The sequence below is a fragment of the Oryza brachyantha genome, chromosome 8 (assembly GCF_000231095.2).
Source record: "Oryza brachyantha chromosome 8, ObraRS2, whole genome shotgun sequence".
Classification (NCBI taxonomy): domain Eukaryota; kingdom Viridiplantae; phylum Streptophyta; class Magnoliopsida; order Poales; family Poaceae; genus Oryza; species Oryza brachyantha.
In genome coordinates this window covers 1,619,196-1,636,027 of record NC_023170.2, presented here as the reverse complement: position 1 = coordinate 1,636,027, position 16,832 = coordinate 1,619,196, and the positions used below count along the sequence as shown (strand labels likewise).

The 16,832-nt window shown below is 43.3% G+C and overlaps 2 protein-coding genes and 1 long non-coding RNA gene across 3 annotated transcripts; all 3 read left to right on the top strand.

The window, feature by feature from the left end:
* The first annotated feature begins 1,145 nt into the window (after positions 1-1,145).
* LOC102708171 lies at positions 1,146-1,718 on the top strand. The gene has a single exon (XM_006659042.1). The coding sequence runs from the start codon at positions 1,146-1,148 to the stop codon at positions 1,716-1,718; it is 573 nt and encodes a 190-aa protein (XP_006659105.1).
* Positions 1,719-7,902: 6,184 nt separating this feature from the next.
* On the top strand, positions 7,903-8,969 carry LOC121055193. Its single transcript, XR_005812369.1, has 3 exons — positions 7,903-7,931; positions 8,028-8,236; positions 8,500-8,969. It is a non-coding gene; the product is annotated as an uncharacterized LOC121055193 (long non-coding RNA).
* Positions 8,970-10,489: 1,520 nt separating this feature from the next.
* On the top strand, positions 10,490-11,196 carry LOC102713110. Its single transcript, XM_040526713.1, has one exon. The coding sequence runs from the start codon at positions 10,594-10,596 to the stop codon at positions 11,158-11,160; it is 567 nt and encodes a 188-aa protein (XP_040382647.1). The 5' UTR covers positions 10,490-10,593; the 3' UTR covers positions 11,161-11,196.
* The last annotated feature ends 5,636 nt before the right edge of the window (positions 11,197-16,832 follow it).

The following is a 16,832-nucleotide window of genomic DNA, read 5'->3' as shown; positions in this document are numbered from 1 at the left end:
CAAACAAGTATGCTTCGTTACACTTCATAAAACATCACCTTCATCCAAATCATAAAAATGAGTACATGATGAAACATGACCGAAGAGCTCTTTGGGTTGTAGTCAAAGAGTGATATTCCAGAAGCACTCACTACTGTGTCCTATGGATTTTAAATTTATTTTAGAATAGTAGTTTGATGGAGAGTATCGAAGAAATATTTTTTTCATGGATTGATGATAATAAAGTAAAAGTTAACTTATTTTGGGACACAACCAATCAGCCGCATGGCAGATCTAGATTTGGGCCAATTGACCTTATAAAACTGTATTAGGTGTAATTTTTCAATTTTCTTAGTTTTTAAATAAACTTTCCAAAACTTATTTTCTTATAATAATTTGGTCATTCCTTCCGAAACAATTATAACTTCTTTAGGGTTGTTAAATTAAATATTTAAAAAAGTTGACAAGAAGACATATTTAATCACATCCAACCACAAAAAGAGACAACTTATATATTAAGGAAACAAACCTATTGCTAAATCTCTAACAAAGTTGCCTAAAATTTACATGACTATTATCTCTAAATTATATGCTTTTTAGTTTTTGAATAAATCCTAACAAGCCAACTCTTAATAAATATGAAATAATCCAAAACTTATGGATAATAGATACCAAAATTGTTCTCCTCTTGGAGCGTAAACTTTGATATAGTTTCTTAATTCAAATGATTTCATAATTGGAAACTACTAATTTCCAAGTTACATGCGACATTTTCTCCCACAGGAATATCAATTTAAATACTTTCCTAATTAGGGTAATTCCAAAACTAGAAATCAATAGTGAACAATCATATCTCGATTTCAACTTAATGGGTGACCTTATTTATTATTCACTCTTTCTAGAATTGGTGTATACATAAAGTTTATTCATAATCACAAGAGCGAGTAAAACAAATGCACATCCTCTACGGTTACTAATATGTGGACCCATAGGATATAGAATCCACATGTCAGCTGCAGTTACCGAACAACAGTAACTACACCCAATTTCCACTCAAGCAAAAACATATTTCTCACACACGTGGCGAGCAATCACCTTAAATAGGGATAGAAACCCAAGTCTCAATACTCCTTTTCTTGTTCGAAACTTGAGAGAGATACAAAGCCATGAACACCATGTCGCTGCTTAGGCTACTCGTCCTCGTCGCCGCCTCCTCCTCTCTCGCCGCCGCCGGAGACGAGAAGCCGCCGTGCCCCGGCGCGCCGTCCATGACCGTGGAGGCGGTGTGCCGCAACGCGAGCGGCACGCAGGCGATGTACGACGTGTGCAAAGACGCGCTCGGCGGCGGCGCCGTCCCGGACCCGCTCAGCGACCACGACGTGACCGTCTACGCGCTCGCCGCCGAGCGCGGCGCGCTGGCCTCGGTCGGCGCCACCCTGGGCACCGCCGTCGATCTGGTGCTCCACAACTCGTCGCTCTCCGGCGACGAGAAGGACGCGTACACGCAGTGCGCGGAGGCGTACGCGACGGCGGAGCGCGCCATGGGCAGCGTCGTCGGGAAGCTCGACGTCTGCCGCCTCGACGGCCTCGCCGACGACTACCTGAACGGGCTCCTCGACATCGAGAGCTGCCGGGACCGGGTGCTGAAGCTGCCGGCGTCGCCGCTGTACGCCATGGTCCTCGTCGACCGGAACAAGGCGGCGCTGGCTTTCTTGCTCGGCAAATTGTTGGGGATATGATTCATGTGTGCAAGCAGCAGTTTTTACTGTTTAGTTGATTCTTTTTCTTATTTTTTTTCATGTTTGGGTAACTGATAATTATCCCAAAGAATAGCTAATAATAAGCATGTAATTATGAGCTAGCTGTACTGTGTGATTATCACTGGAAAGCTAGCTGGGTCAAATATCAAATGAATATACTCTAGTGACCTGTTTCACTGTCATCCCATGTTTTTACTTATCCTTATAAGCTAGCATTTTAATTTTTAACTTTAAATTTAAAGTTGATTTTAAAGATTTTTCACCGAAGTTGATTTTTTAGTCTTGGCATTACATCCCTAACAATACATATATAAAATTTTTATTCATAATTTTTAAATTTCAAATATGTGTTTTGTTTTTTAAAAAGCCAAATAATCACCTCACAGTGATTGTCACTGTTGTTTAGGCTATAAAATGCACAAGTGTTGTATAGTAGATTTATGAATCTACAATAAATTTTAAAATAAGTTGTACATGTAGAAGATGGTTTAGATATGACCAAAAAATACCCGGTAGAGTTGTCCTCAACTCTAGTACACCGGGATCCCTTATGCAGTAGATTTGTGTAACATATGCAATGTATTGCTAATTATACTATGGCCGCGAACGGTAGCCCCACTTAGTTAACTTATCTCCCTCCTCGTTTTTCACACGTACGCTTCCCGAACTGCTAAACAGTGTATTTTAATTTTGCAAAAAATTTCTATAGAAAAGTTATTTTAAAAATCATATTAATTTATTTTATATTTTTTTAATAATTAATTAATCATATATTAATCTATTACTACGTTTTCCGTGTTAGAGCATAAGTTAATTTATACCCTACCGAACGCGGCCTATATATACTTGTCAGTACGTAGAAGTATCTCTACCTAGCTCATCAATCAAAAGCAACGGAAAGATGGTTCACTCTCCCATTTGTAGAAAATTTGTGTCGACATATACTCACTCGGGTCAAAAATATTTATTGTTTAAGATAAGATCTAGCGAACCTTTTAAAATTCTAACCATCCATAATTTCTGACTGAAATAATTAGTTTAAATAGAAGAGAAATGATATGCATAGATTATCCAAGGTTTTTGATAATATAGCACTCAACGACAAGTACTAAACCAACACAACAAATTTATTTATAACCCAAAATTGCTGGACAGAATTTTAAAAATCTTATCGTAAATAATAAATATTTTTGATCCGTGGGAGTAGTCCAAGTTCAAAGAATTTCAGCTAAAACATTCGACCGATATCTGGAAAAAGATCCAAGCAGAGAATACATATACATGGCAAATATACTATCTGAAGGAGATATTCTAAATCTTCTGAAACTAAGAGCAAGTATAATAGTACACTATAAGTTGACTATAAACTGATGTGGAACAAAGAGGTAATAGAAAAAAAAAGTGGGGTTGGCTCTCATGCAAGAGCCAGCTATACACCAACTCCAACAAAAATAAATTAAATGCAAAGGTAAGAGAAAGAGATAAGAGATAAAGCCAACCTTGTAGCTAATCTATTATATATGCTGATTGTAACATAAGCAAGTTAGCTTTACTAAACTTGCTCTAATGCGGTGGTTTTTTAATTAAATTGCTTCCTTAAATGCAAGATTCATTTCAGTAATTGGATCGAGAAAAACTGGTCTTGCCAACGTAAATCTAGTAAATGCAGATATCATAAATATTCGATTCCTTGTACAATGCAGCTTATAAATTTCGATGATTTCCACATCGATCGCACACGAAATTACAACTAAAATCTACACAAACAATAAATTAAGAGCAAATCATGGCGAAAGGCGCCGCCTTTGTAGTGCTCTCCATGTCTCTCACGTTCTCCTTGCTCCTCCTTACCGGCGGCGACGCCTGCGAGGACGCGCCGTCGATGTCCGCGGCGGCGGCGTGCCAGAAGGCGAGCACGGGGCAAGCCATGCGCCGCCTGTGCGCGGACACGCTGGGCGCCGCGGCGGCGCCGGAGCAGCGGGAGGTCACCGCGTTCGTGCTCGCGGCCACGAACGCCGCCGCGGCGTCGCTCGACACCACCGTGCACGCCATCCGCGGCATGGTGGAGGGCCCGTCGACGCCGCTGGACGTGAGGGCGGCCGGCCAGGCCTGCGACGGCGAGTACGACGAGGCGAGGGAGCGGCTCGCCGCCGCGGTGGGCCACCTGCGCGGCTGCGAGCTGCCGGAGCTGATCAGGGACGTCCCCGACGCCGTCGCCGCCGTCGACGACTGCGCCACCGCGCTCCTCCGCGTCACCGGGAGCTCGCCGATGTACAACATGGTGGTCGCCGACCGGGACCGGGGCATGCTCACTCTCCGGCTCACTAGCATTCTTCTCAAGCATCCAGGAAATTAATTAATTAATTGATTGATTAATTACCTAGCTAGCTGCAGAATTAATTTTGTTTTTCACCTTTTCCCTTTCAGAAAAGAATGTATCATGTCATGCGGTTGGTATGGTTTTAAACAGTGTTAGCAATTTTCGTAAGGGGAAAATATTTGGGGACCAGCAAATTAATCCATGATCTCGTGAATTTTTCAGAATATTTAATTAGGTCTTGAATTGTTAAAAGGGTTTTTGAGAAAAATTTAAACAAGTTTCGCTAAACTCTCGAAATTTTGAAAGGAATTATTTCGTGTCTGGGGATTATCAAAATTTCAAACCCTGGTTTCGACCTATGCTACCTGGATACGTCCCCTGAGCAGCGTATCCGTATTCGATCGCCTCCGGATACGGATACGCGTGGGATACGGCCGGATACGTATCTGGTACGTATCCCCTATTTTTTTCATCAAATAATTAAAATAAACACCGGTACGGCTCCGATACGCCAGGATATGGTATGCATACGGGAGAACCATAAATAGCAAAATCGGTACTATTTCTCAGTACATTGCTATTTGCTTTGGTAGATTAAATTGATTTTATAAGTAATAGCATGAATGTTAGTGGTTGTGCTAGCAGTCGTACTGATAATACTAGTGAGAGTGTTCAACAATGGGAGGGCATGCAAGAAGCATTTTGAATACTGCTCTTGTGAGTTGAATTTAATTTATCTAGTCTTGCTATCTACTTATTGAATTAAATTTGAAGTCATGGACTTATTTATGCATTGTTGACTTGCTGAGATTTTTTAGTATTGATTTGTGACTTGTGCATTGGTGATTTGGTAAATGGTGGCTTGAAGATGTTGTGCAGTTGTGCTGCCAATTTTTTTTCATATTCCACATTCAAAATTATTGTATTTTAATTATATATATATATACATATTCGTGTATCTCCGTATCCATGTTTATGGGAAAACGTCGTATCCCGATATCACCGTATCGCGTATCCGTATCCGTATCGACGTATCGAGACGGCGTAGGTTTCGACTAGATAGATGTACCAAAAATTGGTCTCTTTTCTTTCCAAAAATGAATTTTGTGCCCCATAAATGTTGTTTTACCTTCAGTGTTTATGTGATGATGGTCAATCGTGGCATGACCTCCATTTCGTAATATAAAAATCGTAATATAAAACTTTTATCATCGTTTTTGACATTGATAAATTTGAACATATATATAAATAAAATATATTTATTAATAAATAAATTTAGAAAAAAATTCTTATAATACAAAGTAGAGAAAGTGCATCTATCTCAACTGTACTAGAAGTTACTGCTATCGGAGTAAGCACAAGTTAATTGTAGATTAGCAGGCTGGTCACCGGTGCTTGGGTTGTTGGTCCCCAGTTCCCAACTTCATCTCATCGATCCCAGCTTTGTCGCATCTATTAGAGCACCATCTCCGTTGCTCATGTAAGTGCTACGTCGTTTTATGCGGATAGGATTCTTAACTTTGTTTATATAAGTTAGTGATGAACAGTCCCATAATTTTCGCGGTATTTTGAGACGTCCAATTCGCAACAAATGCTCAAGATTGATCGCTATAGTATTTTTACTGTTTTATGCTATTCATGGCAGCATCAACGGAGAAAGAATTGTGGCAGCGATGAGGCAAACAATCAAAGAGAGAAGGATGCGGAGCTCGGGATAAAGAGGCACCGCACGCTTCTATTCCTTTCTTTTCCAATCGTACCCTGTTTGGATCTGGTTTACCTATTAAGATCTGATATGTTGTTCATTTTATATTCATATATCTATGTTATTAGATTGAAAATAATGGTTGCGGATCATTGAGTTTGAGTATAGAAGGCCAAATAGGTTGTCCAGCCCGAGCATGTTTAGGCCTAGGCTAGGGTCGCCATGACCCGACCTACCAGCCAAGTTGAGTCGTGCTAGCCCACGTGTTTGCACCAACAGTCTAGGCATGACTCAATAGGACTTGGGCAGCGGCGGGTTAGCCGATCGCATGATAACCCATCATAATTCTCCATAAAATAAGTCTATTTTTCTCCCTCGTCTTTTTTGCCATGTCTTATATGGCTACAATAAGTCTATTTTTCTCCCACTCTTCTCTTTAGGTTGTGCTTTATATGGTGGAATTAAATCTTTTTTTGGTCGCTCAATTATTTTTCTTCCCTGCTTATTGGACTGTGACGTGCCCAACCAGTCCACCGTAGCAACGCATCAACCTAGACATGACCCAACACTAGTCGTGTCGTGTTATGCTTTGGCCGGGCCGTTGAGACTCGGGCCTTATGACCATCTCTAAGTTTGGGTATGAGTAGACACTACACATGCTTGATTTGTTTGTGTACTCTTTAAATTCAATCGATGTGTAAATTTAATTATCCCATAAATTTTTTAATGTATAATTGAGTTAAATTGTAATTCATCAATTGCAGTATGATATGACGTGGATTGTGGACATTTTAAGTTAACATCATGTTTAAATTGCGAAAAACGCCGAAGTTGATAGATATATAATCCATGAGTAAAATTATTATGATATGAATTTTCTATTGTTTATATCATGCATATACAGAAGATGGGGAAACAGTAAATTCATGGGTACGTGATGTCCAAGGATACCAGTATAGATAAAATTTAATATCTATCACGAGCATTGCGTATTCCATAAGCACAAAATTATCTCATGGGTATAAATATGAATATGCACTATAATGCCCGACATGCCCAAATTGACATCCTATAACCTGTCATTGAGTTTCCATACTAAAGAAAAAAAAATTCCTCAAACTATAAGTATGGCTTAGACGAGAGAGAATAATTGAATTGCCAATTCGACGAAATAATATTCAAACACTAAACTAGGTTTTAACCTGAAGGATGAGAGAGGGCTGAGAGGCACCTAGACAAAACCTTTAAGGAGAAAAATGAAGCTCACACACGTCCACTGTCTGACACTAGTTGGTTTTGTCTGCATGTTTATTTTGTCAAACATATAGATGGATATAGATATATAGCATAGTTGAATATATATATATATATATATAATAGATATACGTAAATCCACTAAATAATTGCAGAGATCCTACGTCCATTTAGACATTCAACTTATAAATATCAACATTTTCCATTTTGGTAGAAGAACAAAGTAGCTTAACAGTAGAGAGATCATCGGACTCATGGCGAGAGCCGCCGCGAACGCCGCCGCGCTGGCGTACGCGGTCACCAGGGACGCCGCCGGCAAGGCGCTCGCCGACCCGTCGTCGCCGGAGGGGCTGAGGTCGGCGTGCCGGACCTGCGTCGACAGGCACGACCAGGCGCGGGCGCTCGCCGCCGGCGTGGTGCGCAACCTGCACGGCTGCGCGCTGACGAACATCATCGCCGGCTGCACCGCGGCCATCGCCGCCGCCGCGGTTCTCCCCGTCGGCGGCGACACACAGTTCTACGACCAGATACAGTTCGGTCGGGACCGGAGCGTGCTCGCTCTCCGGCTGGCGATGTTGCTTGTGCCCAGCAAGTTTAGCTAGCTTCATAGTTTTCTAGTTTAGAAAAACTGTACCAAGTTCCTCGAGTGCAACTGTCAATAAAAAGTCCAGCTTTAAGCCAACTTTAATTTTGTTTTGGTGAACTTTAAATTTGATACCTATGGTTATTAGGGAACTCAGAACCCATTGGGGAGGACTGCCGAACCAGTAAGGGCACCTCTAATACTAGATGCTTGAGAAGGTGCTTAATAACTTGGAGCCTTAATCGTTCAATGGTAGAGCGCTGAACAGATGCTTAAAATTGTGAAATTGGTTTGCAGCCGCAGTCCAAGCACCAGTATGCTACAACGCAGGTGCTGCCCCTCTCCATTGTCTATCACCAACCAACAAAAAACACTGCCCGGTCAAGCTCAGCCAGTGCTCATCTTCCTCTCAAATGCTTCTCTCAGCTAGCTCTCCTCCTGGTGCTCCCCTCATTCCTCCGCTGGAGATGGCTAGATCTAGGAGGTGGATGAAGAGAGGTTTGGCGGCAAGAGGCGGTCTGCGGCCGGCACGGGCGTCGTCGGCGGCGGCGGCAGCGGTAGAAGAGAGGTTCGGCGGGACCCCAAATCACCGGCAAGGGCGAGCGGAGAGGGGCCCGTCGATGGCGAGGGATCAGGTCTAGTTCCCCTTTCCCCTTCCTCTTCATTTTCCCCTTCCATCCCCCTCTTCGTCTTCGTTAAGAGCTTCAGAGTATTCTCAAATTTACTAGCGATTTCTGGTCGCGATTTTGGTTTTGAATACCGTCTTCATCGCCACGGGGTTCAGAATCGTCTCAGCTCGATTCAAGCTCACGCAGCAGTGATTTTGGGGGTATTTCATAATTTTTGCAAGATATATACTACGTATATAACATATATGTTTGTTAATTTTGTCTACTAGATGTTGATTAACCCGCTATGCTACCTCGGTTTACCTCTTGATCTTCCCCGCCGTCACTTGGAGCTACATCAATTCGAACCGAGGATGATCCAGGACACTTGCTGCTTCTCTGGATCCTTGGTGAAGATGACATCTTTTGATTCTGCGGGATAGATACATCAATATGTTGTGCTTGTGAACATGATTCTGGAACCACATTTGTTGAATGAGAACTCAACAAATCCATGAATGTAGTGTCAATATAGGACTCCATGGATTTTGTGCAGATGAGAGAAAAGAGATAATAGCAACGTAGATGTGCGACAGCTTTGGTTGATTGTTGCCTCGTGGTCGTTTGCATCTAATTTGTTACGAAAGATATGCGGCTGTTCACGTTCGCTATGGTTGTTTGTTTGCTGCAAATTATCTGCTTGGTGACGTTGTGTGGTTGTTGGTTCCCTCCAAATTATCTGGTCTGTTGACGCATTTTGTAGGCATTGACGCCATCGTCGTTTGAATTTATTTTCTGGAGCGCCTCGCAGGCATCGACGCCGCATGAAGCAGCGGCTTCCTCAGCTAAGCACCTCGCTAATCCTATGTGGCAAAAAAACCCGGTTTTTTTATGTAAGCACCCCTCTTCAGCGCTGCATTGGAGGTGCCCTAACAAGCTTATTGAGTGATAATGATTTTTATACAGTGCTCCAAGGTTGTTTTGGCCATCCATTTTATGTTGATCCAACGCTTGATATTGGTAATAGATCTTTAAAAAGGAAATAAATAATATGTTGCACTTGCTATTTAGGAACTAATTATTCTGATAATCCCACCTGCTATTTCTCTATTTCTAATTCAAATCACATTTAGCTACTAAATTTCAATTTTAAAATCACATATACATCGAAAATGAGTAGTTCAAAATTATAAGATCAAATCACATCCGAAAATTTAAATTAATATGGTATTCTTAATTTTTTTATGAAATTTTAATGATAATTTTATAGGAGCACATTTTTCGTTTCTTTTTTCAAATATTTAAAATTTCAAATCATTGTTCCTTGTTTGTTTCCGTACAAATATATTTTAGATACATTACAACTCATGTTTTATTGGCTTTACAACAACATTTTATATATGGTTTAAATACACTGCAAAATTATTGGCTACCATATATAGCTGACATTTTGGTGCCTCGGTGGAGCCTAATCTCCTTCATGCATGGCTAAGATAGAAAGTGTAATAATGTGTATTAATGTATAAATAATTTCCTTTTATGTTATTTATTAATTGAGAGAATAAAATATGTTTTACAAAAAAATAAATCATATATTCAAGGGCTGAGATTTACCACTGCCTCTTACCTCCAAGGAGGTAATGTGGAGTACCTTAAAATGACTCTATAGCAAAAGATTAATTTTTACCTTTCTTAAAATCATATCCATGGATATGAAATTTACGCTTCAAAATCTGCTACCTGTTACTAAATTTTATACTAGAAACCTATCGATTCTCTCTCAATGTTGATAAAATTGCTTTTATTTTAATGTATATACTTGAGTTTGGTCTTTCAATAATAGTGTTGGATTTCTGCTTCTTTGTTTTGTGCTGATAGATAGATAGGTATTCATACTACAGACAGATAGGAGATAGCTAGATAGATAGATTGCATCCTTAGCAGCCTTGTCGAGAATTACCAAAATTCATTCGGACCGTGCAATGCAACTCATGAGGGCATGTACATAGGGCAAATCATCTCTATCACCGTATGCTCGTTGACGTGGAAGAGAATGACAATAGGAGAGAGAAATTTGGTTATTTTGTATAAAGTCAGCAAAACATCGACTCTTGAAGCATAAAACAAGAAGACAATCATAAAATATGTTTTGTACGTGTGCTGATTTTAATTAGAGACGCTGACTAGATGGAATACAAACGAGTAATTAATTAGTATCAGCTTAGGAGATTGTCCTTTGACCTTTATACAGAAAGTTTTTTCTGCTGACGTGGCTTGAAATAGAGATCATAATAGACTCTATATCATTCAACATGTCATAATTAAATCTATTCAGTTCGATATACAGAAGAAGAAATTAAGCGTCGATCGATCCCTTCACACCCATGGAGAAAGACGCCATCTTTGCAGCGCTCTCGCTGTCGGTGACGGCCGCGGTGCTCCTCCTCCTCACCGGCGGCGTCGACGCCTGCGACGGCGCGCCGTCCATGTCGGCGGCGGACGCGTGCCAGCAGGCGACCGCGGGGCCGCTGTACCAGCTGTGCGCGAACACGCTGGGGCCGTCGGGGGACGCGCAGGAGGTGACCGGCTTCGTGGCCGCCGCCGCGCGCGCCGCCTCGCAGCTGTACGTGGCGACCAAGGACGCCGTCGGCAAGGTGGTCGCGGACCCGGCGGCGGCAGAGGACCTGAAGGCTGCGTGCCGGACCTGCCTCGACCGGCACGACCAGGCGGAGTCGCTGCTCGCCGGCGTGCTCGACCACCTGCGCGGCTGCGCGCTGGCGGACCTCCGCACCGACTGCGCCACGGCCGCCGCCGCCATCGACGAGTGCGCCACCGCGGTTCTCCCCGTCGGCGGGCACACGCCGTTGTACTCCCTCATCTTGCTTGGCCGGGACCGGAGCGTGCTCGCTCTACGCCTCGCCATATTGCTTGTGCCCAACAAAATTAACTGACCTCACCTACCTGTATAATCTACTTTTCATGCCAAGAAAATAAACTTTAGCATGATTTGATACCTATTACCTTCGTTTTTTTTAATTAACACCGTTAACTTTTAAATCTACATGTCTCTTTCTCTTATTTAAATGTAGAGCTTTGTCTTATTAATCCAAGAACAAATTAGATCATTCTTATACTGATCTTCTCACTCTGAAGTAGATAAATTTATCATCGTTAGGATTAGGATGATCTCGATCTTGTGCTTACCTCTAAATACAGAGGCACACGCATACATTCCCCTTATAAACACCCTAAGAAAGATTGGATGTGCAAACGTTGACATGCGGCAAAATCTTAGAAATCTCCCATGATTTTATAACTTAATTGTATCCTTAAATACTCAAATCAACGATGATTTGACAAATCACGCATGCCCAAATCCACTAATAATTTGAGAGATCATCTCGTTTAATGCAATTTAATTACAAATACCAGCATTTCCCCGACATCAATTTGCAAATCTTTTGCACGCAAACAAACTACAGATTTACGGTCATGGAGAGAGCCGGCGTCATCGAAGCACTGCTGCTGTCGGCCATGGCGGCCGCCTCGCTCCTCGTCACCGGCGGCGACGCCTGCGACGGCGCGCCGTGGATGTCCGCCGTGGCGGCGTGCCAGCAGGCGAGCACGGCGGGCGTGATGTCCCAGCTGTGCGTGCGGATGCTGGGCGCCTCGCCGGCGCCGCAGGAGGTGACCGGCTTCGTGGCCACCGCCATGAACCGCAACGCCGACGACTTCGTGATCACGTACCTCGCCGCCGACAAGGTGCGGCAGGACCCGTCGGCGTCGAGGGAGACGCAGGACGCGTGCGGGTGGTGCCTGGGGAAGTACGACCGGGCGCAGATGCTCATGACCGGCGTCAGGGACCGGCTGAGCGGCTGCCAGCTGACGCCGGACATCCGCGTGGACCTCGCCACGGCCGCCGCCGCCATCGACGACTGCGCCACCTTGCTTCTCCGCGCCGCCGGCGGCGCGCCCACGCCGTTGCACCGCATGGTGCTGCTGGATCGGGACCGGGCCGTGCTCGCGCTCCGGCTCGCCATGTTGCTTCTCCCCAGCAACAAATTGTAGGAATTGCCTGATTAGCTAGCTCCATAATATTTTTCTTTGTAGGATCGAACAAGATCAAACAAACCTACTAGAGGGGGGTGAATGGTAGGAAAAAACAAAACTCAAAAATCTTTCGCGGAATAAAAGATTACCTCTATCGAAGAAATTGACGCAGGCTTGCTACCTTGATCGCGTCGCTCCTGTGTCGCCGCTATCTTGATCGCGCCGCTCATGTGGCGCCGAGCAGATCATCGAATCGCGCCACTCCTATGACGTCGATCGGATCGTCGGAATCCAAAAATCACCAATAGATGAAAGCCAAAAACGTAGATTGAATGATCTTGACTTTATTGCATCAACTGGTATTTACAAAGTGCACCAACAGCACTCCTATCAAAATCGTCGATCTAGAATCAACAACTAAGTCTCACAAAAAGCACACCGGGGACATACCCCTCGGTCTCTATTTATATCGAAAAGTTTATCACCAAATAGGAGTAGAACTCCTTATACTAATATGACTCATCTCTTAGTTTTCCTAATCAAATCCAACATGCCAAAATCAACCGTGCTACAGTAGTCCGACTGCTACAGTACCCGCCGCGCTACAGTAATCCGATCCGGTTGCTACAGTGTCGCGCGCTACAGTAATCCGGTTGCTACAGTATCATGTGCTACAGTATCCGGCGCTGCTAGAGTGTCCGAACCTGTAGCAAATTCCTTTCCTTTTCTCATCCAGTTTTGATCCAATTTACTTCCCGATTTTTCCGGCGCTTACACACACAACATGTGAAGCCCGTTACGATTTCATCCCACACGGTGTTGCTCCACCATGTGCCAACTCGTATTCAATATCGTCACCTGGCATCCTCGATCGTCCGGACCTCAGCTCCTCCCTGAGCCTAGTCATGATCACACCGCCATTGACCGATATTGGCCTCAAGTCACCTGCACAACTAGAGACAAACCAACCGTTTCCGAGCACAGATATCGCTACCTGACTCACATTAGTTACACACACTCGCACCAACACCTTAATTGTTTCCAAACCAAATTCAATTTATAAACCAAATCGCAAGCCAATTGTTCATCAGAAAATATTAATCATGCTTATGATCTTACATTCTTCTTCGTTTTTTTCCTTTTAATAAGAAATTATATATGTCAACCATGTTTGTGATTTAATATCAATATAAGATTATTTTTTCACTTATAACAGCTCTATCTTCTACCCTACTAAGAAAGCAGAATTGTCGGTCCTCCTCTGTATCTCACCTCACACAAGAAGCATCATTTTTTTAATAAAAGAAAAAATTAAGTGGTTTCTTTAAGAAAAACCATTTTTCTATGGGCTGACTGTTTTTTTTCTCTATAAACATGTACAGTTTTATCATCAATGGTATAGATACGTTGTGTATATTGCCTTTTGTGAAAGAACGAAATGGACATATAAAACCCCAAGAAAGACAATTCTAATCCAGTACTAGCTAGGTTCCAAGCAGCAAAAACAACGTGACAAAATATATGCATCTTATTCACATAGTTTTCAAAATTAATTATTCCATCTATAGTATAATATAGCCACAATTCAAATTTATTTTTTCAAAAATTGCCAGGCGTACGACTCAACTATCCTACATACGACCTAAATTATCAACGGCTATATTACCACTCACTTATCCCCTTTGCCCAATAAATGAGTGGAGTGTTTCATACGTACGTGGTTGGTATAATTAGGCCGTATGTATAGTGGGACTGTTATTTTTCCCATACGTCATTGGCTAATTCTGCTTCCCTGGTTGTTGAGCATAAATAACCGCATAAAAGACACCAGATCGAAGAAAATTAAAATCTAAAGTCAGTGATATGGGAAAAATAAATCTGAATTATGATGAAGCAAGCTATGAAAAAATTACTCAATTAAATTTATGACTTACAGAAAACTAATGAAAAAGATACGACCGCATAGTAGGAATCAATTAAAAACTCTAATCATTTGTTGGTATCCGAATATGTAAATGCAAATTTGGATTTATGTATCCATGGCATCGCATTTAACTTGCATTTTTGCAGTGACATCACCCATTCGCCACAGAAAAAAAGAAACAGAAATTAAGAAGAAGAAAAAGTAAGGAGTCATCAGGTGAAGTGGTGAACCCAGATGACGAAGAGAGCCGACGCCACCGTCTTCCTCCTCGCCATGGCCCTGCTCCTCGCCGGCGCCGGCGTCGGCGTCGTCGACGCCTGCGACGGCGTCACGTCCATGTCGCGAGAGGACACGTGCCGCAAGGCGTTCGGGGCGGCGCCGTCCACGGGGAGACAAGAGGGCGCGTGCGCCACGGCGTGCATCCCGCCCATGCACGAGCTCTGCCTGACCGTGCTGCAGAGCACATATTTTGGATAGCTGATTCTTCAACAGGAGGAAATTAAAAATCGATATTATTTAAAAGACATGTATCCAATTCATCCATAGAAACAAAATTAATTAGAAGAAAAGAAAATGCACCAGAAATATATAAACATCAATAAATGTGAATAAAGATATTACCTTGTTATTAGCATGCAAAATAAATAGAGGAAATTAAAAATGCGTCCTATTTAAAGGCCATGCATCCAATTCATTCATAGAAAAAAAAATTAAAAGAAAACAAAAAAAAAGTAGAAACAGAGGTACATACTTGATGACGAGCGCATCAGCCGCCGCCTTCGTCGCCGTCGCCGTCGCCGTGGCCTACCTCGCCGGCGGCGGCATGGTGGACGCCTGCGAGAACGTGCCGTCGATGAGCATGGACGTCGCGTGCCTGAAGGCGTCGACGTCGCAGGCGCTGCTCCAGCTGTGCCACCGCGAGCTCCTGAACACGCCGGAGAGCGGCGAGCTGACGGTGTACGCGGTGGTCGCGGCCAAGACGGCGCAGTGGTCGTACGAGGCGAGCGCGGAGGCGGCGGGGCGGCTGCTGGGGGACGCGTCGCTCGCCGGCGACGAGCGGGCGGCGTACGAGGCGTGCGCGGGGCGGTACGCGGCGGCGAGGTCGCTGGCGATGGCCGTGCAGGGCCAGCTGATGGAGTGCTCGTACGGGTCGGCGAAGCAGGAGCTGGTCGACGCGAGGGTCCACGTGGAGGCCTGCGGCGGCGAGCTGTGGAGGTTCGCGTCGTCGCCGCTGTACGCCATGAACGCCGCCGACCAGCTCAAGGCCACGCTCGCGTGTGAGCTCACGGGCCTCATCGTCGGCAAGTGACGTCACGTGGGCAGCAATGGCGTCAGTTTTGGCAGTTAGAAGGAACAAAACTGCGATTGGTTTTGGATTATATTTTTGTTATACTTTTTATCTTAAAATAATTTATTATCTCTGCCTCTAAAGACTATTTTTTTCTTAGAAGGAAGATTTAATTTTTTTTAATAAATCTGGACAAACGCATATTTACATAGATTCATTATTACAGTTATAAGTTTTTTTCCGACAGAGGTAAGTATCAACGAGGGTTTATTCTAGTGTGCGTTGTTCAGTCAGCTGAAAACCTAAATTATTCCAAATCAATTTGGATGACATGGATTTCCTTGTGATGTCCCCGTTGTCTGACCATCCATCGGTACATAAAAACGCCTGGTCAACCAGGTTCAAATAAACATTTTTTTACAAATAAATTTTGATTCAATTTATTCAATTTTTTTGGGTATAGGCCTTCAAACCTTGCATGCCCATTTCACGCCAGTAGAATCAACTTAAACTTCCCAATCCCCTAAAAAAAAACTTAAACTTCTCAACATTCCAGTGAAATCTACTAAAAAGTAGTGGTGTAAACCCCGCAGAAAAGGGGCAAGACCTGAAGCACTAAAGTAGCGCTAAGGGAGAATTTGGTGGCCCATAACTGGTTGGAAATTGAGGCCCAAGCGAGGAAAAGGTCAACTCTAAGTTCCTTGTTTCAAAAACCTTGTACCGCACGCAACCAAACAACATCTTCTCCATGGTATCTTTTACTACAGGCAACCAAACAACATCTAACCATATCTGAACTCATTCAATACAGACAACCAAACAAGTGCATCTGTATGTCCAGAAACAAGCCAAACTCAGCCTGGAATAAAGAAATGAGCCAGACTAGGATGATTCAAGCAACCAAAACACACCCTTATTGTTGCTGCTTCGTCGTCGGCGCTGCCTCATTTCCCTTCTCCCCATGCCACATGTTTTCTGTCAATCGGTGTTGCCATAGGCAGGAGCGTTTCTAGCTTTGACTATGACGGCGTCCTCAACTCAGACCCGCATTAGGAGGGTCTTATTACCTAATGACACCAGGTAATCGATCGAACGAATTTTGGGATATGTGTTCTAAATAAGTTGTGAGAGACGTATATGTGTGTATTCTCAATTAAGGTACAAAGAATATGCTCACATCGATATAGATATATAGCTCAATCATCAATTTCCGACATCCGCAACAATCCGCATCCGAAAATATCCGCACCCGCTTCGCATCCACTTAAAAATTATGGTTTAAGATATTGTATAACAATTGTCCATCCGAATCCGCTCCGTTAACAGCCCTAACCAGTTAGACGCATCAGCCCTAACGGATA